Here is a 24,658-nt window from a genome sequence, read left to right on the forward strand (position 1 = left end):
GGGCCATGGTGCGGGTGGTAACCTCAGGAGGAGAAGGCAACCCCAGACCAACTCCAGTGTGGATGCTGGGGAGGGAGCCGCAGGCTTGTGGCCCTAGGGCAGCCCCCACGCCTGGCCCCCTGCCCCGTGCAGACCTAGCCGAGGCCCTGGCCAGTGGGGCCCGCTCCCATGGGGGATGATCAGAACTCACACTCACCTCTTTGAACTTGCCCCTGTCATGGAGGCGGCCAATGTGATCCAGCAAAAGGCTCCGATCGGCGTCCTGAAGCTGGAAGATGCTGACCAGTGGCTCTGTGAGACTGAAGGGTCCCCCCGCGAGGACCGCAGCTGCTCGGGCCTGCAGCTGCCCCAGTTGTGGGCTGCCCTGAAGGGTACAAGGCAGGTCAAGCAAGGCTCTCACCACAGTGCCACCTGAGCTCCCTGCCACCTGCCCACCCTTGGCTGGTCCTGGGACATGACGGGGCTGGGCCTGGGTCAGGGCAGGTCTGGCTGGGGACACGCAGACCCTGCAGCTCCGGTCCGTGGGGTGGACATTTGGGGCAGGCAGCAGGACACAGAGGGGCAGGTGGGGAGACCCTGTGGGGACACTGAGGGTCAGGCCCATGTCCCAAGGCATGAGAGCTGGTGCCAAGGCCAAGTGTCCCACCCTGTCCCCTGGACAAGCTGAGCTGACCACAGCAGCCTGGTTGGCAAGCATGGGTGCAGGGGGATAGAGGGCAGGAATGCCGTGGCTTTGGGACGTGGGGGGTCTGTGGGGGATGGCTCACCGGGGCCAGCCCTGGGTGTGGTGGCTGTGCCTGCAGCCAACGCTGCATCTCACAGGCAACCCATGTCTGCAGTGAGTGGCCCTGCCCCCCGCTGGCGCGGCCACCCTCCAGCATGTCCAGGAGTCCTGTGAGCGGGTCGTCCAGGGCAGCAAAACCCTGCCAGGCTTCCTCCCTGAGCTGCGGAGACACGACAGGCCACTGTGGGGGCTCACGGCATCCGCAGACCCTCCCCCACCCCACAATTTTTTTTTCCCCAATTTAATCTATTCAGAGAGGTAACTGTTGCCATTCAGCCACCATCCACGCCCCCAGCGACTCTTCACGCCCCTAGGATTCCGTTCTGGTCTGCTGCACCCCAAGCCCACAAGGGACGGCGGTCATTGTCCAACTAATCATCCTATAGAGACGGGGAGCTCGTCCTCCGGGCCAGACAAAGGCCGGCTCTTCATCTGAAAGGTGGCACGGCAGGGAAAGCACAGGTTTACAAGCCACTTTACCTGCGTCTCCGGCACCTGCACGGAGGGTACATACAGCCCACTTTTCCCTCCAGAAACAGCCAGGCCTGCTCCCTCCCAACAAGCAATGGGAAACAGAGTGAAAAGAAGGGACCAAGCCCCAAACTGAAAACATCTTTACCCCCACAAAGCAGAAAATGTGGAAGACCCATCACAGCTGAAAGAAAAACAACAGAGTATCGGAGCTCTCTATGTAAACACGGAAAACAACAAGATGTGTTTACAACAAGTTCAGTCAGTTGGTCTTCCCGTGCTTAACTCCAGACGAACCTTCGTCCGTGGACACTGGTCTGCAGCTTCCTCTGCCAGGACTAGTGGAGGTTAAGGTTTACACTTCGGGGTGAACTGTGTCCTTAGCGGTCCTGCAGAGCCGCTGTGTCGCTGCTGAGCATCACCAAGGAGCTCCTTGGGCCCCCCCGGGGGCCCCCTGGTGGGGGGTGGCAGGAAGCCTTGTGAGGGTTTGGGGTGTGAGTGGGAACTTCCCTGCTGATGGCCCACAGCTGGATTGGCCAGGCACAGGCTCTGCTTCCTCAGGGTCTCAGGTGGCCGGCTCCCCCAACATGTTGAGGTGCACAGCTCAGGGACCAGCAGTACCACGCTGACAGCTGCCCCTTCAGGGCCCTGGGAAGCCAGAGGTGTATCCTGTGTGTGGCTGTGAATGCCCAGGAGATCCTTCATGGCCACTACAAGCATGGGCACCACCCCCATGACTGAGCCATGGCCCTCCCACTGCTGAAGTGTCTCTGCCAAGGCTGCCATCACTGAGCCAAAAGGGGGTGGGGGGAGGGAGTGACCCCCCCAGTGCCCTAAACCAGTTGTGGCCTGGTCTGCACCAACCCCAGGGACCACCATGAGGGGCAGTGCTCACTCAGCCCAGGCATCACACAGCAGGTCCCTCTGCACCCCAAGTGAGCCTGTGGTGGTCAGCAGTCCTAACTCCTGGCAGCTCTCCATGTCACCAGGGTTATCGCGTCCCCAAGGGCAGGGGAGCGGACCCATGACACCATGGGGGGCCCAGGCACCTTCACGCTCACTCTGGCCTCCTTCCCGGAAAGAGGAAATACCCCCAAAGCCCCTGGATGACTGTCCCATTGTCTCACTGGCTGAGCCTGGGTCATGTGTTCACCTCTGAACCACAGGACCACAGGACTGGAGCCTCAGGAATGGAGGGACAGACACTGGGGAGGCTGCCACAGGGTTCATCACCGCCCACGTGAACCCTCCTGGCACCCCACTCACTCTGATCTCCTCTCCTCTCAGCCTCAGAGTGACCACTGCCTGCATCAGCCCCTGAGCCAGCAGTCGCCCCTCATCTCCCTGGGCCCCCATTGCTCCCCGGGCCTTGTCTGTACCCTGTTTAAGCGTGCCTCCCCTAAACCTTGGTCCTCAGCTGTGTGTAGACAGCCCCTGCGGAGCAGCATGAAGGTGGCTGGTTGTGTAGACAGCCCCCGCGGAACGGCGTGAAGGTGGCTGGGTTGTGTAGACAGCCCCCGCGGAGCAGCGTGAAGGTGGCTGGGTTGTGTAGACAGCTCCCGCGGAGCAGTGTGAAGGTGGCTGGGTTGTGTAGACAGCCCCCGCGGAGCAGCGTGAAGGTGGCTGGGTTGTGTAGACAGCTCCCGCGGAGCAGTGTGAAGGTGGCTGGGTTGCAGCTGTAGAATCGCGACACAGGCAAGTACCCTGTTCCGAGGAGGCTGCTCCCCAGCTCCCAGAATATGGATAGTTCTTCCATAGGGTACCCCAGGAGTAAACACCCACGGTGTTCGGAGATTTGATATGCTTGCAGAGTGGGGGCAACCCAGGCAACCTGACAATTCTCCCACAGCAAACACCTAAAAATAGATGCTGAGCACCCAGGAAAAAGAATTACATCTGCCAGGAACAAGGAGGGAGCCAAAAAACGATGCGCAGTGAGCAGGCAAGGGGATTCCAGAGCTGCTCTGGTGGGTGCTGACACTGCATGAGGGCAGGGGACAAGGCCTGGGTCCCCTCAGCTGAAAAGTGAACAGCTGAAACCCTCCAAGGGGTGTTCCTTGGGGAAAGGGTGGGCCGGGAAAACACCTACCCACTGCTGGGAAGTGGGCAAGGCCACTTGCCTATCTGCCTGGATTCTGGGAATAAAAGGAAAGCCACTCCTAAATACATGAAATCTGGGGCCTGTACCTCACTTGGGGCTTTAATTTACACACATGGTCCAGGAAATTCGTCTCAATCTAGGGACACCCCTGAGGGATCTTAGAGAGTAAAAACAATTGTTCTTTAACTGCTCTGTAGGGACACTTGGCAGTGGGTTTTTGTGTGGGTGGGGGCGCTTGAGGCCTTCGGCCACCAGGGGGCAAAGTTCCACTGAAACGAGCTCACAATGAAAACCCACAAAACACACAAGGAAGCAACCCACCATGAGTGCTAACCATTCCAAGTAGGAGGATTACAACTTTGAGTGTGTGGGATAACAGGACATCAATCTGGGAATTAATATAACTATGTCTAAAATTATGAATGAAATAAAAGAAGAATCAAAACTAAGAAAGGGGCAAGATGTTGCAGGAGGAAGGGGAGGCAGATTTGAAAAAGAACCAAGGAGAACCTTAAAAACTAAAAATTATCATGGAAATAAAAACTCCATGGACTTGTCAGCAGGTCTCACTGGCCCCATCACCCTGGCCGAGCCACCACCAACTCACAGTCACTACGGTGACTTCCCCAGGCCTCCCTGCTTCTGCTCCGGCCTCTGGTGGTCACTTGCATGGTTGTCACAAACGCCAACCAGCTCTTGCTGCTCACTGGACACCACGGCTCTTCTCTGCTCGCTGGAACCAGGAGCGGCCACATGACCAGCTCCGGCTGATAAAACGTGAACAGAAGTGACCCGGTCCCTCCCGGCAGAAGCTCTGAGGCCAGCCCTTGCAGGGAATTCACATTTTTTCCCCAGCTTGGGACATTTCTACAAACTAACCACAAAGCAAGCCTCAACATACACCAGGAATGCAATGAAACCAGAAACAGACAACAAAAAGATACCTAAACACGTTCCTCTATGTGTCTGGAAATAAATAACACAGCGGTCAAAGAAGACATCCCAAGAACATTAGAAAATACAACAGAAGGACAACGAAAATTCAACGTATCAAAACCTGTGACATCCAGCGCGAGCAGCGCCTAGAGGGACGTTCACAACGCCAAATGTACGCGTCAGAAAAGGAAGACTGAGAACTATCGACTTAGCACCCCATGAGAGAATGTGGGAAGAGAACAGAGAAAAGGTGAAGGAAGAAGAAAAAGGAAATTTCAAAGAAGAGACGTGAATGAACTGGAAGGGACAGTTGCCTGAACCACCTGAGCTGGCCGTGGTGGGAGTGGACCTAGCAGACAGAGTGGTGAAGAAGCTCCGGGCACAGACATGTGTAGGGGCCATGAAGCCCTTGTTCCTACTAGGGCCCAACAGTCCTGCCCAGGGACCCACCACCCCACATGTGCACAGGCCCCAAGTCGGCACCCACCACCTTGTGTGTCGGGCAGAGCAGTCGTATGTGGCTTCCAGGGTCTGCACACAAGTTGCCACAACCTGACTCACCTGGTGCAGATCCTTCGTGGGCCACCGTGCCTGCAGCGCCTGCAGGAGCAGGACTGGGTCCTGGCCTGTGAGTGACAGAGGACAGACAGGGTGATGGGGCTGCTGCGCAGCCCCTCGGGAAGCTCGTCCCGCAGGCCCCCTCCCTGTGGCCAGTGGTCTGCTCTGGAGCAGCTCCAGTGCTCTCAGGGCAGGCTCCACCCACAGCCCGGCGCCCTGGCTGCACCTTTCAGCTGCAACGGCTGCAGCATCCAGAGCATGGCGAGGACACTGGGCCACCAAGACCAAGCCCGGTGCCAACCCGACCCACCAGAGTCCACCTGAGTCACAGCAGTCACCCCAGCCACTGCCCACCACATGTGGTCCCTCCCGAGGCCTCTGCCTGCCCATTTCTCTCCCTCCTCCTCTCCCCTACCCCCAAGCTTTGGTTCCTGCTACACCTCACAAAGGCCAGCCACTCCCCAAAGCCTCCCCAAGCCTCCCCACGGCTACGTGGCTCACTCCTGGAGCCCCCACCCACAGTCCTCTGCATTTGGCTGTACTGTCTCTTGCCTTCCTGGTACCCCCTACCTGGCTGCAGATGGGACAAGAGCAGCCCCTGGGCATGGGGAGGGGCCCACAAGATGGGGGCACTCAACCCAGAACTGGCTGGACGCTCCTGCCACACATGTCCTGGAGGACCCCAGAGAAAGCCTGTTTGGACACTGGGTTCAGGGAGGTTGGGGGTCAGCAGGCGCGTGATAGGGAAAGGTGGTAGCCTTTGGCCAGCGCCCAATGTCAAAGCCGAGGAGAGACGACGACCTCTCTTGGTGTTAGGGAGGAAAGCGCCTTTCACCATGACCTCACTGCTTCCTTTCCACCTGTCTGCACCCACCCAGAATCTGACCACTGCCCCACATAGTGGGGGCCGGGATAGGCTGAGGGTCAGGATCAGGACCCCGACCACGACCCCATACGTTGGGTGAGGAGGGTTACTAACACGGGCTTTCCGCTCTCCAGGAGTCCAGGGGGCTTCCCCAGCAAACTCTACCCAGGGATAGAGAGGACAACACCAACCTGCTGGGGCTCCCCCGGGGGCAGGACAAAAAAGGGGAGGTGCCCCAAAACCTCTCACGAGGTCAGTGAGACCTGAGACAGACCTGCCGAAGGCAGTTCACAAGCAGTTGGGCAGTTGATGGCACCACACTTGCTAGACGCAAGCCTGGATCCCCCTGCCGTGGATTGAATTGTGTCCCCAAAAATATGTAGTGTGAATCTGACCCCTACACCTGTGGTTATAATCACGTTTGGGAATGGGCTTTCCCTGTATTGTTAATGAGGTGGTGTTAGTGTAGGGGGCGTTTTAAATCAACCTCTTTTGAGATATAAAGGAGCAGATTAAGCCAGCACAGGCGGAGAGGTCTTACGATACACGCCACGTGATCGCCATGGGCCTGCCCCAGAGGCGAGAGAGAGAGAGACAGAGACAGAGAGGGAGAGAGACAGACAGAGAGAGAGAGAGAGAGAGACAGAGAGAGACAGAGAGAGAGACAGAGAGAGACAGAGAGACAGAGATAGAGAGAGAGAGACAGAGACAGAGAGAGAGAGACAGAGACAGAGAGAGAGAGACAGAGAGCCTTCCTCTAGAGCCAGGACCCTGAATTCAGACTTCTAGTCTCCTAAACCGTGAGAAAATAAATTTCTGTTCATTAACGCCACCCACTTGTGGTATCTCTAGCAGCACTAGATAACTAAGACATGCGGTAAGGCCGAGAGACCAGGCCTGCCACAGCGCACGCAGGAAAGAGAGCAGGTCGCAAGTTGGGTTTGCACCAGAAACCGAGTCAGCACCTGGCAGTCTGCCAGAGTAGCTCAGCCCATCACAGGACACGGGAGAAAACCGTCCTGTTCTCTCAACAGACCCATTTCATACAGCTAGATTCTGCCCCTGATTTTAAACAGGTGACTCAGCACACTAGTAGATGAGAACTTCCTTAACCATGTAAGAGGCAGCTGCAAAAGACCTTCCACAAACGTCACACCTCACGCCAGGTGTTCCCGGTGAGATGGACCTTCACAGGGATGCCCACAACTTCCACCCCACAGTGACCTGGGTCCTAGCCAGTGCTGCAGGGCGTGAAAAAAAAGGAAAGGTTTTTGCAATAAAAAAATAAAAACATGACTCTTCACTGGCAATGGGAATGGTTATGTGGAAAGCTGCAGAGAAGCTAAAGGTAAATTAACCAGAGAGCTTAGCATGGATGCTCAACACGGACCCAATGTTCAGAACAAACTGTTTTCCTGTAAACTAGCATAAACAGAAAATGAACATTAAAGTGAAATGAGAAAATATCATTAAAAAACATTCAAATTCCTTGGGAGAAATTTAACAGATATTTGTGCAAAAAGCCATAAAACACTGAGAAAAAAATTAATAAACAAAATAAAGGAAGAGCTACACCATATTGGAAACCGTGGTGGTGTAGTGGTTAACAGCTGCGGCTGCTAAGCAAAAGGTTGCAGCTAGAATCCACCAGGCGCTCCTTGGAAACTCTATGGGACAGTTCTGCTCTGTCCTCTAGGGTCACTGTGAGTTGGAATCGACTCGATGGCAATGGTTTTTTGTTTTGTTTTTTAACACCATATTATCCACAATGTAAACTTCTCAATTCTCCCCAAGTTGCTTGATGGATTCCATGATATTCCAGCAAAGCAGCAAGGGGCTCTGCATGTGTGTATCTGAGTGGGCATGTGTGTCCTCTCCCAGGCTGCCCGCCGCTCCACCCAGAGTGCTCTTCCTTCAGCCTGCACCACCTGCCCCACACCATCTACCCTGCGCCCCGCACCGCTCACCCTGCGCCTTGCACTGATCCTACAGCCCATAGCACCCACCCTGCACCCCGTACTGCTCACCCTGTGCCCCACACTGACCACCCTGCACCCCACACCATCCACCCTGCACCCCGCACCGCTCACCCTGCGCCTTGCACTGACCATCCTACACTCCATACCACCCGCCCTGCATCCCGTACTGCTCGCCCTGCACCCCACACTGACCATCCTGCACCCCACACCATCCACCCCGCGCCTCACACTGACCATCCTGCACCTTATACCACCTGTCCTGCGCCCAGCACCGCTCACCCTGTGCCCAACCCCTACTCCTGGCACTGGCACAACCAGCATTTCACCGGGGGCTCTTTCGTTTACTGTCAGCTCCCACAAGACTGCAAGCTCCAGGTTCAGGCCATGTCACCTTGTTTGTGACCGTGGACGATGTGTGAGGTCAATTCCCCCCCCCGCCTACCACGCAGTCCCACAGGACCCAAGGGGAAAGCTTGCGAAAGCCCAAGTCTCAGACAGGAGCATGGGTTGGTACGGGTGGGGGTGAGTGCTAGCGGGTGTGGGCGTGGATGAGGGTGGTCCCGCGGATGGCCAGGAGGGGAGGCCTGTCCCCGCCACTGCACAGCCACACTGACGCACATCTCAAACAATCGCTGGCTTCCTGTTCGCATGACATAAGAAAAACAGGATGCTGAGAGGTGTTTATCTGAGTGAGTGAGATAAGCGAGTTATGTGACATTCTGCTAGGCTGAGGGTCCACAGCAGGAGGGCAGGTCAAGGGGCGGCAGAGCGCCTCCCCACTCTGAACGCCCCCGGCCAGACCCTCATATTTCAACGTCCACTGCACCCATACGTGCCCTTCTGGGGATGCTACGGCAGGGGTGTGGGTTCGGGGCCTGATGTCAGGACCCCATTCTACATGCCCCGGCCAGACCCTCACACTTCAGCGTCCACTGCACCCAAATGCGCCCTTCTGGGGACTCCACAGCAGGGGTGTGTGGCTCAGGGCCTGAGAGCAGGACCCCAGACTGACCTCCACAGCCTGGATCAGGCCCAAGTTCACAGCCAGAGCTGCACACGAACGTGCTCATGAGTGTGATAACTGCAGGAGGTCTGTAGCAGGTCTGGCCTCTGACTCCCAGGAGTGTGGGGTGGGGCAGCTATGTAAGCTCAAGAAAAAAAGCTCGGCCCTGAAGGTTCCCAAATGTGGCTGTCCTGCTGAGACGACCTGCTTAAGTACAACGCTCCAGGGTCTTCGCTGGCTGTCCCCACCCCTCCCACTCTGTGCTGGGGGGGTCACATGGACACTAAGAACCACTGGGGCCGCCTCCTCCGGGGTGATCCTGGGGTGGCGGAGACACAGGAAGGGTGATGAGCAGACATGGCTTTATCCCAAAAGTGGCCTTCACCTTAAAAAATCAATGCATTCCAGGAAAAAAAAAAAAGCTGCCAAGTTAACTTTGATAAAGACCCCTAGTAAATGCTTACCACAAAACTGGTGGCAAGAAATAAACAAACGCGTGCTTTTTTCCAGCGAAATAACAGATGCAGTCCGGGAGGAGGTGGGGCGGCCAGCGGACAACCTGCCTCCACACGGGTGTCCCACCGACGAGGACACTCACTCACTTATGGTTTCATCCACACAACCACGAGTCTGAGAGAGAAACCCCACCTGTCCTCAGCCTACACCCAGTTGGCTCCCAGCCAGCACCACAACGCGGACGAGCGGCTCTCCTCTGGAGGCGGGAGGACACTTACCTGTCATGGTGCTGCAGGGGTGCCCCCTCAGGTGTGCGAAGGGCAGGAGGCGGCTTGGGCCTGGGGGGAGGGGCAGAGCCGGCACACCTGCAGACTAGGCTGCTCACCTGGAAAGCCAGGGAAGCTTGAAAAGCTGTGAGAGCAGCTAAGTCAGGCCGACACACACAAAATTCACACAAAGAAATCTCCAGATTCATTTGCAAAGAAGAGTTAGAAAACCAAGAAAACTTTAAAAGACAAAACACCTCCTTACAAAAACAAAATGTGTGAGATCTATTTAAAAAAGACAAACCGGACAATAAAAGAACAAATACAAAAGCAAAAGTGTCCTTGAATAGAGCTCTGTTTCTGCGGCTGCATAAAAATTTACCCCCAAACAGGCTGGGCATTTCTTATGTTCTCAGATTCTTTAGGGAGGAATTTAACCTCCATGTCCAGGCCTCAGTTCAAATGGGGAAGGCTGGCGGGGGTTCGGAGGCTTGGTGCCAGCGTTGACCTGGGTCCTCAGATCCCTCCTCAGGGCTCCCTCTGGGAGTTAGACTGGGCTTCCTTACAGCATGGCAGCTGTACGCCAAGAGCAAGTGGCCCAAGAGAAATGCCAGACGGAAGCCGTCTGCTCTAGCCTCCCTCCAGTCACACAGCATTGCTAGAGGCTCTCACTTCATTAGGAGCCTATTGCTAAGGCCAACCCACAGTCAAGGCGAGGGGAGTCTGGCCCCACCTTTAATGGGAGGAGTGCCAAAGAACTCATGGGTGTTTGAGAGTCACCACAGATGTCCATTAGGAGGTCAGGTCTCCCGCAGTTACACAATAACCCAAACCAAGCCCATTGCCATCGAGTTCGATGCCAACTCAGCCACCCTACAGGACAGAGTAGAGCTGTCCCATAGGGTTTCCAAGGAACACGTGGTATATTCGAACTGCCAACCTTTTGGTTAGCAGCCGTAGCTCTTAACCACTATGCCACCAGGAGTTCCAGAAGTTACACTATAAATGTAGTGAAATCCAACACAAGTACCAACACACTTTCTGTAGGACCGCAGGCTCACTCTGACATCTATCTACATGGGGAGGGAGGAAAGAAGGAGCGGGTAGGGAAAGGAGAGGGGAGGGAAGGACGGAGGAGAAAAACAAGCAGAAGGAGCCGCGAGGGGTTTTGGTCCTCCAGACGCTGAACTGGGTTACAGGGCCACAGCAACGAAGACAGCGTGACGCTGGTCCGTGAACAGACGAACAGTCAGAGGGACAGAAGAGAAAGACAGTGACTCAAAGATACAGGAACTCCACGGTGAGAGAAGACGCTTTTGAGCAGCGGGGTAAAGCGGTGGTTCACTGAATATCACTAGGACATCCTCAGAGTCTTCCAGAAAAAACAAAGTTGGACCCACACCCCATCTTACAGAAAGGAAATTCCACATGGATCAGACGCAGAGGCAGCTGGCACACACGGAGCACTGGCTCTGTTCGGGGAGTTTTACGAGAAGTAGCTCATCTAACACTCACAAAGAGATGGAGTAAGTATTGGAATCACAACGTTTTTCAGACGAGGAAGCAGAGAGGTTAAGTAACTTGCCCACAGTCACACAGGAAGGAAAGCAAAGCCCTGTCTCCTAACAGGCTAGTACTGTGTGGTCTGCTTCTCGTGGTCTTCAAGAAACCACAAAAGTAAAGGGAGAAACTGGGGGGATATTATGACTCCTCTCGGGTGGGGAAGGTCTTTTTAAGTGAGATGCAAAAGCTAGCAGCACTGATAAGCTGGACCGTGCACAAACAAGCAGAGCCACTCGAGCAAGGTCAAGGACAAGTGATAAAGTACCCGGACTTGCCACTGCCGTGGGCTAACTGATTTATAAAGAGTGCGGACAAACCCACAGGGGCAGTGCTGGCTCAGGAGAAGATTCTCAGACTCCATGTGGGAGCCTCCGTCTGTCAGTGGAAGCTCCAGTGTGGCTGTGATGCCGAAAAAGTTTCATCGGAGCTTCCAGACTAAGACCAGGAAGAAAGGCCTGGCAGTCTATTTCCAACAATCAGACAGTGACCACAGCGGTTCAGTCCTCAACTGACCATGGCGATGGCAAAGGACCAGGCAGCATTTTGTTTCATTGCACATGGGGTCGCCGTGAGTTGGGGGCAGACTCATCGGCAGCTAACAACACCATAAATCCCTAAGAAAAAGACCGATAACCACAGGGAAAATGGCAGAGATGACAGTTTCCTGAAAAGGAAAGGAAGCCAGAGGGGAGAAGGCTGGGCCGTTCAGTGACTGGGGCAGCAGTGGAGGGCAGCAAGGGCGTGGGGGGTACACTGTGGAGGGGCAGGAGAGGACACGGCAGAGGTCTTACTGAGAGACAGCGGGGTGAGAGTGGGCACCCCATTCCACGGGAGACCCCTGTGAGGCAGTTGGCCCCATCCCTGTCCCTGTGGATGAGTGGGGTCCTGCCCTGTGGGCAGGTCGCCTACACCTCAGGGTATAACCCTGGAGAGCATGCCACGAGGAGAGCCCTCGCAGCACGAGTCTAGTCCTGGGCGCCTCTGCACCCCACCCCCCACCCGGCTTCCTCAAGCCCCTTCACCCTGCAGTCGCTCTCCAGGCACCTGCCACGTCTCCTGGACACTGTGCAACTTTATTCTTCCTAACTGTGCAGCAACCCTGCTCCCTACCACCACAATCTCCCAGGGCCCCGGCCCTTCCTTCCTGACAGAGCCTTGCCCAGCACCTGCACCTCCTCAGTGACCCCCAGCCAGCACGCCCCTGCCCCAGGGGAGGCCTCACAGGGGAAGCCAGGAGGAAAGAGGGAGGGTGGCCTGCCAGGTCAAGGCAAACAGGCTTTCCCAAGTGGCTTGCTCGCTGGGCTGAGAAATTATTTATCTCTGGAGCCCTGGTGGCACAGTCGTTAAGAGCTTGGTTGCTAACCAAAAGGTTGGCTGTTCAAATCCACCAGGCACTCCTTGGAAGCCCGTGGGGCAGTTCTACTCTGTCCTATAGGGTCGCTATGAGTCAGAATAGACTCGACAGCAATGGGTTTGTTTTGGTTTGCAAGACTCTGATTTCCCAGGCAGGCTCCGGTGCTGGAGTCCCAAGACAGAGCACCCCGACTCCAGCTGTGTCTGTGAAAAGCCAAATTTTCAGGAGTAAAAAAGGTGACAACTCAACTGGAATACGTTCTGGAGGCCCCAGGGAGGGAGGACAAGGGCTGTTCCTACCATTGGCCCTGGCCACCCTGGGGTGGGACTCTGCTGAGGCAGGAACCCTGGGTGGGAGTCCTGGAGCCCCAGTACTGGGCTGGAGTGGGCAGGCAGTGACCAAGGGTGGACAGCTGCGGAGCTGGGCCTGCAGAGCGGCCAGGGAGCACGTCAGGGTGGGCCCCCCAAAGACCATGGCCTAACAGTGCCCGTTGGGGAGGGCTTCCCCGGTCTGAGGCCTCATGCAGGGCATGCCATGGGACTGGCCTGGGCGGGGTGGGGCTGGGCGGTGGGTGGAGGCCTGGGAGGCTGTGCCACTCCAGGAACTGGCAGGTGGGTGGGAGGCCTTTCTAGACCCCCAACTAGGCTTCAGTGAAGGACAGTGGGGACAGCGGCACTTGGGGATCCTTCTGGGGGCAAGTCTACATGGATGGAGAGAAGCCAGGGTATTAGGGCCCTGGACCCCGGGGGTCTGTCAACACGTTGATGCAGGGGGATGGAGCCTGGAGTGCTCACAATGACAGCCTTCGGGTGACCTGGAGGAAGAGGAGGGCACGCACTCCACGTGCCTCTCTGAACCTGGGATGGGGGCCCTAAAAGGCGAGGGGAGGCCCTGCCTCACCCAAGTCCCAGGTCCCTCCCCACCTGCAGGAAGGGGGGCTCTTCCCCACCCCTGCCCCACCAGGACCCATCAGGTGGCCCCCACCCCCAGAACACCACGGCGTCACGGCAGCTGAGCCTGGGTCTGAACCTCTCTGGCCTCGGTTTCCCCGGTGCACTGTGGATCTCTCCTGTCTTCTCTGACAGGTGCTGAGAGCTGATTTGGAGGTAAAGTGTGGGGACCACCCAGACACGCAGCCGTAAACTGTCACCCAGCAGAGAATCACAGAAAGTCAAAGCCTCCCACGAAGAGCTTGGGGTCTTGGAGGGACAGCTGTGTTGGGTGGGTAAACCAAGGCAGAGAGCCTTGCTGGGAAGGCCGGGCTGATCACATGCAGGACTCTCCCCGTGATGGGTCACTCTGAGCCATGAATGGGAACTTTCATGGGGGGGAGGGCTGGTGGTCCCTTCCACACATGGTCGGGACCCCCAGGGCCCAACCCCACCAGAGGCGGAGCCACAGCAGAACCAGCCCCAGGGTCAGCAGAAGGAGGCGGAGCCTCAAGAAAAAAGAAACAAGATTGCTATAATCCCTCCCTGGATAGCAAGGGGGGCAGCCTGGGGGGCAGTCTGCACAGGGTTATGGAGGAGGTACAGGCGGGAGGTATAGGAGGATGGTGCAGGGGGAGGCAGTGGGGGGGGGGGCAGTGCCGGGGACAGTCTGGGGTGGTGAATTGTGGGGGCAAGAGGCAGCCTGGGGGATTGTCTGTGGAGGCAGGCTCTGGTGGTCTGAGAGGTGGTCTGGGGGGTGGGGGTGAAGAAACTTTCTGTAAAATGAAATGTAACATGTCTCCCATCGGCCTGTCCAACAGGCTCCCCTGGACCTCAGCCTACCCCGCCTGACCCCCACCTGGTACCCACCTGCCACCCATCCTTCATCAGGCAGAGGCCGCAGGTCAGCACCACCCCCACCCCAGCACAGCCCAGTAGGTAACGGGAGAGCATCCAGGACCCCCCAGGCCTGGAAAGTGGGGAGAGTCCATCAGCCTTCCTGGGGAGCTCAGAGGTACCCCACTATGTTTACTATGGGCTGCTGGGGCCGCCAGGCCTCTCCCCACCTCAGCCCCTGGGCCACTGCTCTGGTCTCCTGCTGGTCTGATGGCTGGAGACAACCCCCAGATGCCACAACCCAGTCTGGAGGCTGCTTTGGGGACATTTGCAGGCAGTAGCAGCAGCAACAGTGGGGGCTGGGATCCCTGGGGCCATTCAAAGTAAAATCACCCCCCATCGAGGGGGCTTCTGTGCCCGGTAGGGCCCCTCGTCCCGAGCAAGGCCCTTTGTCACAGGCAGGGCCCAGGGCCGACCCTGGCCGGGGCACGGGGCGGTTCACGGAGGCCAGCAGAGTCCCAGCTCCCACGCTGACAGCTGACAGCACCCGCTGGCCCAGGGCCTTATTTCCAGGCCCGTCCCAGCCCCACCCCCTTCCTTCTTGGCAGATGAAGAAAATGCCTTTGTGTGGAGCCAGAGCTACGGAGGGGGACTTGTGGCGGTGGGGGTGGGGGCACAAAGAACACTCAGCATCTCTACCAGACCTCAGCCCCCGTCTCCTCCCACACTCAGCATCTGGCTTTCAGCCCTCCTTCCCTAGAGTGTGTGTCTGGTGGTTCCGTCCCGGGTAAATTCTCGGTGCAGGTGGACGTGGGCGTTAGTGGCAGCAGGCGTGGAAGTGGGGGGCACTCAGACGGGGAAGCCCCTTTTCACCACTGCTGTCTCCGCTGGTGGCCACCTATGTGCACATGTCCTGGCCCCCGCCTACCCCACGCCCCTACCTGGAGCACAAACCCACAGCCACACAAGCCGACAAGGGGGCACTGCAGGACACTTCCCAGCACAGAGCATCCTGGGCAGCACTGGCCCCCCACTCCCTTGGCCTGCCTCGTCTCCTCCCCAGCCTGTCTCCCCAAAACCCCCCTCGCTTGCTGAAGGGAATCGTGGGGTCCAGCAGTGGCCCTGCCCTATCCCCACCCACTCCCAGCAGGAGGTCCCATGGTCCCAGGAGGAGGCTGAGGTGGGCGTGAGCAGCCCCTACCACCTCTAGACAACAACTCCACGGAGGTTTCCTTTTTAAATGGAGTCAGCGGGTGCGTGCCTGGGAGGAGGCATCACGGGGCGGTGGGGGGGGCGGCCCAGCCACGTGCAGACCCTTCAGACCTGGGGGAAGGCATGTCAGTCACCCCCGCTAACCTGGCTCTTTCTCATCCACAGGGAAAGCCTCATGGCCATTCTCTAGGGGTGGGGGCAGCCACTCCTCTCAGCTTAAAACAATCAGCACGATTTGACTTTGAAAATGGCAGGGGATGCGTGACAGCCCCCTCGAAGGCCCCTGGAGATGTCTGGGGTTCCCTGCACCCAGATGGAGGGCTACGCTGACAGCCCCCGGACAGCCCTGGATCCTCCCACACCCAGACAGGGCACGGCGGCAGGGAGGGGGACACCTGGCCTGGCAGATCTGCTTCCTTCGCGCTCATGTTCCCACCCACTCTGTCATTTCTGCTGGGACACCTTGCGAGCGGGGGCACCACACTGCTTCAGCAGGAGGGGGAGACTTGCACACGCTTATTAGACCCTCTGCCCAGGAAGCCACCCCGTGCCAGACAACCCTCACCCCACAAAGCGGAGACCCTGGGCCAGGAGGCCTTCGTGCAGCCATGGTGTGAATCGTGCAGACCCTCAAGATCCTCTGACAAGGGACCAGAGCCCTCAACCCTGAAGCCGGCCCCCAGTGGGACTCCATTGCTCCCACCCCAGAATCCAATAGTCCCAGGGCCACCCACCGAGCCACCTGCTCTGGGGCTCAAGAAGGCAGTGTGTCCTGAAGTCCTCCCAAGACCACCCAGGCTGAAGCTTTTCACAATTCTTAAGGTCTCCATCTGCAGCCACTGCAGGGGGGCCCCACAGGTGGGGGCTCACGAGGTCTGCTCAGGACAGCCCTTTATCGCCTGTAGGCAGATGGGGTGGGTGCCACTGTCACAATCAACCTTGCACCTGGACCCCAAAACCAACCCCACACTTGGCCAAACACTCAGACCCCACACCCAACCTCATACCTGACCCCACACCGGGCCACACACCTGGACCTCACACCTGGACCCACAACTAACCCCACACTCAATCATACACCTGGACCTAATACCTAGACCCCGCACTTGACACCAGGATCCCACACCTAACCACACACCCAAACCCATACCCAACCCCCAAACCTGACCCCACACCCGATCCCACACCCAGCCCCACAACCAACTTCACACTTGCCCAAACACCCAGACCCCACACCCAACACCGTACCTGATGCCAGACCCGACATCACACCTGACCCCACAACAAACCCTACACCTGACCAAACACCCAGACCCCATACTCAACCACACACCTGGACCCCACACCCAACTCCATAACCAACCCCACACTCAACCACACACCCGAGCCCACCCTCGACCCCACATCAGACCCCAGACCAGACCCCACATCTGACCCTACACTTGACTACACACCAGACCCCACTCAAACCACACCAGACCCCATATCAGACCCCACACCAGACCCCACATCAGACCCCACACCCGACCCTACACTTGATCACACACCAGACCCCACTCGAACCACACGAGACCCCACACCCGACCCTGTACTTGACCCCACACCCAACCCTACACTCTCCCTGGCATACGCGACCCCAGACGCACCACGAGGGGTACAGATTCACATGTGGAACAGGACTCACCGGCGGCGGGGTCACCGGCGGCGGGGTCAGCAGTGGCATCACCAGCAGGTACTCCTAGGTCCATTCTTCAGGGGAGGCGGCAGCAGCTTGAGGAGCGAAGAACTGGGGAAAAGGTACAACCAGGCCGTGGCTCCTCTCACAGAACGGAGACCCAGACCCCGGTGGCAGCCCATCCCTGCACCCGCGGTGCTGTGGAGCACGAGAGCAGTCTGAACACTGCTCCCAGCTGGACGTCCGGGCCTGATACCCTGAGAGCTCTCAGTAGGGAGGGCCATGGGAGTGGACCCAGGAGCAGGCCCCTACCCCCGCGCAGCACCCTGGGGCCCTGGAGAGAGGGGTGATCTCCACCCCAATGCACCTCAGTGAACACACTAGTTCTAGTAAGTGGCTGACAGGTTCTTGAGGGTTTCACTTGCAGACAACCCTATCATCACAAATGGTTCCTGTCCCCTTCTCTGGTCCTCAGACTTTGGGTCTGCTTCTGCCCTTGGTCACTGACCAGCAGGGGTTGGTGATGGTGGGCCCTACCCAAGACTGACAGCTGCCTTCCCACAGGCCAGGCCTCTGGGGTTGCCCCTCTGGGGTGAGGAAGCGCCACTGTGGAGGCCCCGTGGTACACTCAGCACCCAGGCCCTCAAGCAGGCTGCCAGCCACCCCCAGACACCCTCTGCTTCCTCAGGATGCTGGGAGCACCGACCTTGGGGGGCCAGTCAGGACCCAGGATGCTGAGAGTACTGACCTTGGGGGGCCAGTCAGGACCCGACCAGATAGAGCAGGCAGTGTGCCAGGCCCTAAAGCCACCAAATTCACGGTCATCACTCCCAGTGTGCCGACGGCTTACATAACTTGTGTTTTATGGAGAACTTTTCTCTTCATTTATGGAGGTTATCTTTTTCCTCCTTGAATCTATTTATGTGATGACTTATAATAACATTCCCTTTTATATGTAACACACTCTGTACACAGGATGAAACTCTGACCCTGACACAGGTGTGAGACAGAGAACCTGCCGTAAGCCCCACCTCTTACCCAGCAGGGCTCTTTCAAGAGTACCCTTGTATTACTATTTTTTGATTTTTCAGTTTTAGATATTATTGTTTGTTCAAAGTAAGATTCCTCTGTCTTCCTCCATCACCCAGTACACACCCCCAGCCTCCTACGAAGAGTCCTATCAGCCCTGTCTGTTGAATCGCTGCATAGGGATCCCATGATGCCAGCTTTGTAAATATCATTCATACCCGAGTCACAAGGTGGACAATGGTTACTTTCCCTTCCTCATATAATTCTTAATCAAATAAAAATTACCGTAGACTTCACTCTGGCCATGGTGGAATAACTGTTGTCAGTCTGGCCTTTTCACCCAGAACAACCATAAAACTGCGCACAACATGTTTTAGGCACCTGTTTTCTGGCCCTGCTGTGCTTCCTGACCTTTATCCGTTGCTGGTGGGAATGCAAAATGCTACAGCCATTGTGGAAGCCAGTGTGGCAGTTCCTCAAAAAACTAAAAATAGAACTATCATATGACCCAGCCATTCCACTCCCAGGTATATACGTGAAAAGACTTGAAACAGAGACTCAAAAAGAGTATCGCACATCAGTGTTCACTGCAGCTCTGAATACAACAACCAAAAGGTGGAAACGACCTAAATGTCCATCAACAGACAATGGATAAACAAAATGTGGTACACACATACAATGGACTACTACACAGTCAGCAGGAGAAATGAAGTCATGATACACGCTACAATACAGATAAAGCTCTAAGACGTGCTGAGTGAAATAAGTCAATCACAAAAGGACAAATACTGTATGACCTCATGTGACAGTTAAGATCGTGTGTCACCTTGGCTGGGCCATGATATCAGTGTTTATACGTCATCACTCTCAGGATCGTATCTGCTATGAGTAGCCAATCAGTTGAAAGGGAGCTTCCTTGGGGGTGTGGCCCGCATCCGAATATAACCAGACGTTTTGGCTTTTTGCTTGCTGTGGAACCTGTAGCCACCTCCTGTTTGTCTTGACCTCTGGTTTTGGAATTTGAGCTATCGACTTGCCTGCCCATCTTGGGATTCATCGATCTTCACAGCCTGTGAGCAAGAGCCCTGCTCTCTGACCTGCCAATCTTGGCTTCCCCAGCCCCTGCAGCTATGTGAGTCAGGTGAACCTCTATTCTGATCCACAGACTTGGGACATTCTAGCCTCTATGAGTGCACGAGCCATTTCCTTGACATAAATCTCTCTATATATTTACACGCTTTACTGGCTTTGCTTCTCTAGAGAACCCAGCCTAAGACACCCTACTTATATAAAAAGACAAAAGGGAAATGTATAGAGACCAAAGTTTATTAGCAGTTACCACTGGCAGGAAGGAAGGGGAAAGGGGGAGATACTGCTTATGGAGTACTGAGTTTCAGTTTACCGTGATGGAAAAATTGCACTGAATACAAGTAGGGCTACAGAGCCCATTAGTGTAAGTGCTGCCAATAACTTGTATACCTGTAAAAAATTGAGCTGGCAAAAGTTGTGTGATAGACATATTTACAACAATGACCAAAAATATAATAGGAAAGAATAGCTGCTGAGGCTGCGTATGTACAACTAAACACCTCATGGAATTTGGTTCCTTGGTTTGGAGATTTAGGCTCATGGTTTCATGGGACATCCCAGTTAATTGGCCTAATGACATATTTAGTGCTTCTGTTCTACCTCCTAGTTCGTTGTGTAGTGCCTGGGGTCTTAAAAGCTTGCAAGCAGCCATCTAGGCACAACGAATGGTCTCTATTCACCTGGAGCAACAGAGGAAGAAGGAGAGTCAGGAACAGGAGGAGGATATGGACTGTGTGGCTAAATGCCTCCATGAACAGCTCCTTCCTTTGCCGTGAGACCAGAGCTAAACGGTGCCTGTCTACAATTACTGAATCTTTGCATCAAAGATTCTATAGAAAAATCCTGATAAAAAGGGGGAGAATGCAGAACAGAATTTCAAATTTTCATGGAATCCAGACTTTCTGGAGCCATGGAGGTTGGATAAACCCCTGAAACTACTGTCCTGAGATAATCTTTAAACCTTAAACCAAAAACATCCCCTGAAGTCTTCTTAAAACCAAACAACTCAAGAGACAGAAAGCCCGAGACCAGAAGAACTAGATGGTGCTCTGCTACAACCGATGACTGCCTGACAGGGAACACAACACAGAACCCCTGAGGGAGCAGGACAGCAGTGGGATGCAGACCTCAAATCCTTATAAAAAGACCAGATTTAATGGTCTGACTGAGACTGGAAGGACCCCAGATGTCGTGGTCCCCAGATCTTCTGTCAGCCTAAGACAGGAACCATTCCCAAAGTCAACTCTTCAGACAGGGATTAGACTGGACTATGGGAAAGAAAATGATACTGGTGAGGAGTGAGTTCTTGGCTCAAGTAGACACATGAGGCTACGTGGGCAGCTCCTGTCTGGAAGGGAGAAGAGAGGGTAAAGGGGGTCAGAAGCTGGCTGAATGGACACGAAAATAGAGTGCAAAGAAGGAGCGTGCTGTCTCGTTAGGCGTAGAGCACCTAGGAATATATAGCAAGGTGTGTATAAGTTTTTGTATGAGAGACTGACCTGATTTGTAAACTTTCACTTAAAGCACAATAAAAATTAACAAACAAACAATAGTTTAGCTTAAAACATAAAAAAGTGTCTGCCTTGAGCATTATGCTCTTTTAAAAACTATCTGGGATCAAACTGACGATAGCAACTTGAAAGATTAGACAGGAAACTTAGGGGACAGTGAGTTTATGTTAATGGGTGTCTTAGTCATCTAGTGCTGCTATAAAAGAAATACCACAGTGGATGGCTTTCATAAAGAGAAATTTATTCTCTCACAGTCTAGGAGGCTAGAAGTCTGAATTCAGGGTGCCAACTCCAACAAAAGCTTTTTCTCTCTGTCGGCTCTGGGGGAAGGTCCTCGTCATCAATCTTCCCGGTTGAGGAGCTTCTCAGCACAGGGATCCTGGGTCCAAAGGACACGCTATTCTCCTGACTCTTATTACTTGCTGATATGAGCCTCCCTTGTCTCTCTGCTCACTTCTCTCTTTTTGTATCTCAAAAGAGACTGACTTATGTCACAACCTAATCTTGTAGATTGAGTCCTGCTTCATTAACATAACTGCCGATAATTCCACCTCATTAGGATTTACAACACATAGGAAAATCACATCAGATGACAAAATGATGGACAGTCACATTAATACCAGTGACTGTTCATCATTTTGTCATCTGGAATCATGGACTAGCCGAGTTAACACACATTTTTAGGGGGACATGACAATGGGGGAGGAACAACTTAGAAAAGGAGGGTGAGAATGATAGCACAGCTAGAAGAACATAGTCGTCACTGAATTGTACATGTAGAAACTGTGGTGTGTTTTTCTTTGTATATTCTCAACACCAACAACAACAAAATAAAGAAAATTCTTTAAAAAATAAAAAATAAGACTGTGCTTCCTGAGAAAGAGGCGACTCCTGAGATGGGCCCTACGACTCTCAGTCCCCCGCCTGTCCCAGCTGAGACCCACAGAGCTGGAACCCAGGCATAGCACAGCATCCTGCTGAGCTGAGTGGCACTGTATCTGTGGGACAGGGCACCAGCACAAGGGGGCTGTGCTGGGCATCCCAGAAGTCCATGGGGGCAGGGCAAGACCACCCCAAACTACCAGGGGGCAGCTTTCCCAGGGCTAAGTACAGCAGAAACACTAGAGACTGGGCAGTGCCAAGAGACACCGGAGTTCCAGCCCAGCCAAGTGAAGAATCTTACGAACACCACGGCATCCAACTGAGATTCCAGAAAAGCCACACCTTAGGGACCACGTCTAGAGTAAGGCCTACTCTACACCCATCCTACCAAAGTCTCAAAGCAAGCCCCAAAGAAATTCACAGGTGATACAGTTTAGAAGTTGAGTCCCACCAAGAAAAGAAAGTTTGGAAAACATGTTGGGCTTTCCCAAGATCTGCCCTAACAAAATGTCAAACCAAGCCTACCCAAGTTCAAGGTAATCAGCTAGCATCTGAGCTGGAACAAAAATGAACATTCTTCAGAGGAAGATAACAATCCAGAATCTCTATGGTATATCATTCATAATAAAAAAATCACAAGACCTAAAAAAAAAAAAAGGAAAAAAAAAATCCACAGTCAGGAGAAAAAACGACGACAGAGAGTAGAAACGGACTCTGAGGGGACCCAAATGCTGGATTCACCGAGGACTTAAAGCAGCTACTGCGAACGTGCTCAAAGAATTAATGCTCACTGTCTTGTTGGATGTTTTCACCTCCTCTATTCTCTTGGCCCTAATGGACTTTTACATGTTTCATTCCTTTAACATCACCTTAATGGGCTTCAAGGGGAACGGGGACAAGTGGCCCCCGTGGGCCCTGAATTCTCAGCGCACAAGCCAACGCTGCACCTCCACATGCCCGGGGTGAAACAGCTCGTACAGAACACACTCTGCTGGTTCCGTAGGCAGCTAAGTTTCATTCAACTATTTCTTATGGATTTTTGCATCTATGTTCACGAAGGAAGAGCCCTGGTGGCACAGTGGTTAAAGTACTTGGCTGTTAACCAAAAGGTTGACTTTTCAAACCCAACAGCTGCTCCCTGTGAGAAAGATATGGCAGTCTGCTTCTGTAAAGATTTCAGCCTTGGAAGCCCTACAGGGCAGTTCTACTCTCTCCTATAGGGTCTCTACGAGTAGAAATCAACTTGACGGCAATGGATTTGGTTTTTTGGTTTGGTTCATAAAGGAAAATGGCCTGCACTGTTCTTTCCTTAAGAGGCTGTGGTGGCGCAGTGGTTAAACTGATTGGCAGCTAACCGAAAGGTTGGCGGTTCAAACCCACCAGCTACTCCAAAGGAGAAAGATGTGGCAGTCTGCTTCCATAAAGATTACAGCCTTGGAAACCCTATAGGGTAGTTCTTCTCTGTCCTAGGGGGTTGTTATGAGTCAGTGTAAAAAACGGCAGCATGGTGAAGGAGGTGTCAGAAGTCCTCCTGTAACTCCACCACGGGGAGAGAGATCGCAGCCCCAGGCTGATTCCTAGGAGGTGGAAGTCAGACATACCTCCTCTCTCCAACCTTTTTACCAATCCTGACACCAGCCGCCCCTCCCACAATTCCCTCTACTTCTCTGCTGTGTTTGCTAATTCGTTGCAATGGCCACACAGAACTCACAGACCATACTCACGATTACGGGGTTTATTAGGGAAGTAACAGGTTACAACTCAGGATGAGAAACTACTCAGGATACAGTTCTTTGATCAGGACGGCCTCTCCTCGGCCGTGCCCACAGGCAGGTCTCTCTCTCTCGCCCTCAGCCCCTCGGCAGCCTCTGCCCTGCTTGGGCAAGTGTTACAAACCTCTTTAGCTCTACCAATAAGTTCCCAGGGGCACCCCCACTCTGTCAGTAAGCCTCAGCCCAAAGATGCTCGGCTCTCTCACTCTGTGGTGGGTCAGCAAGCCTAGCTCTGACAAGTGCCCAGAGGTACCCCACTCTGCCAGGATGTCTCTTCCCTGCTCTCTTCTCTCTCCTTTTATCTCTTGTAAAATAAAAAGTGACTTGAATAAGGGTGGTAAGAGTTGTGACTAGGGTAAGGGCAGTGACTTGAGTCATACCCTCTAGGAAGGTGGTGGTTCAGGACACATCCCGCCCTAATCCTGTCTCATTACCATAACGGACAACCCACTCTCAAATGGGTCTAGAGCCACAGGCTAGGATTTACAACACATCACGAAATGAAGGATGACTACATCATTACATAATGTCAAATTACATCAAAACGTAACTGCCAAACCACTGAAAATCATGGCCCAGCCAAGCTGACACATAACCTTAACTATCACAGGTTCCATACACCTTATTTGCACAGTCCCACCTCATCACTGTGTGAGAGCACAAAGACCTCGACTAGAAGGGCCATATTAAGTGATTCACTGCAATCAGAATCAACTCACTAGCAACAGGTTTGGTTTTGTTTGGTTCTGGACATGGATGAAGAGACGGAGAGGTATGAGTGGGGTCCCTATGCGATAATTAGAAGCCCACCCTCCCAGAGTTTGGCCCCAGGGAAGAAAACGAGCCTCGGCGCCACAGGCCCTTCCCCAGAAGGTGGCCATAGGCCCCTACTTGCTCTATAGGGAAAGGGTGCGAGCACCCAGGGGGGCTGATGGGAGCCTCCCTGGCCTTCCGAGACTGAGACAGAAACTGTCAGCCCATTCCTCAAATGAGGAAGCTAAGGCTCAGCCACGACTGGACCAGCCTATCTCCAGTTCTCTCCGCCATGACAGACAAAACGGTTGCTGTCAAGTAGACCCCGACTCACAGGCGCCCCCTGTGTGTCAGGATAGAACTGTGCTCCACAGGGTTTTCAGTGGCTGATTTTTTGGAAGTAGGTCATCAGGCCTTTCTTACGAGGCACCTCTAGGTGAACCTCCAACCTTTCGGTTAGCAGCTGAACAGGTTAACCATTTTCACCACCCAGGGATTCCTCTCGGTGCACAGAGCTGCAAAGCATCCTTGCAAAGGGCACGGCTAAAAGGAGGCATGAAGAACTGGAGCCAGTCTATCCTGCACACCCAGAGCGTCCTTCTCCCCACGGTGGGCAGGCCCTACCAAGAGGCC

At 54.5% G+C, this 24,658-nt stretch overlaps 1 protein-coding gene across 27 annotated transcripts in view; it reads right to left on the reverse strand.

Annotated features, from left to right (window-relative positions):
- EXD3 (exonuclease 3'-5' domain containing 3) overlaps positions 1-24,658 on the reverse strand; it is a 99,683-nt gene that overhangs the window by 51,925 nt on the left and 23,100 nt on the right. For 13 of the 27 annotated variants that reach the window (XR_010322898.1, XR_010322899.1, XM_064290769.1 and 10 more), the window contains 4 exons: positions 16,999-17,100; positions 4,854-4,918; positions 768-944; positions 197-364 (listed from right to left, as the gene is read on the reverse strand). Coding sequence is in view for 25 of the 27 variants with exons in the window: in XM_064290769.1 (XP_064146839.1) it covers positions 197-364; positions 768-944; positions 4,854-4,918; positions 16,999-17,062 (474 nt within the window). In the remaining 2 variants the exon portion in view is untranslated. Of the gene's footprint in view, positions 1-196; positions 365-767; positions 4,919-9,431; positions 11,966-16,048; positions 16,214-16,998; positions 17,101-24,658 lie in introns of those variants that run through there. The other 14 variants (XM_064290774.1, XM_064290776.1, XM_064290775.1 and 11 more) reach the window with 12 other exon arrangements.

Source organism: Loxodonta africana, chromosome 9, assembly GCF_030014295.1.
Source record: "Loxodonta africana isolate mLoxAfr1 chromosome 9, mLoxAfr1.hap2, whole genome shotgun sequence".
NCBI lineage: Eukaryota > Metazoa > Chordata > Mammalia > Proboscidea > Elephantidae > Loxodonta > Loxodonta africana.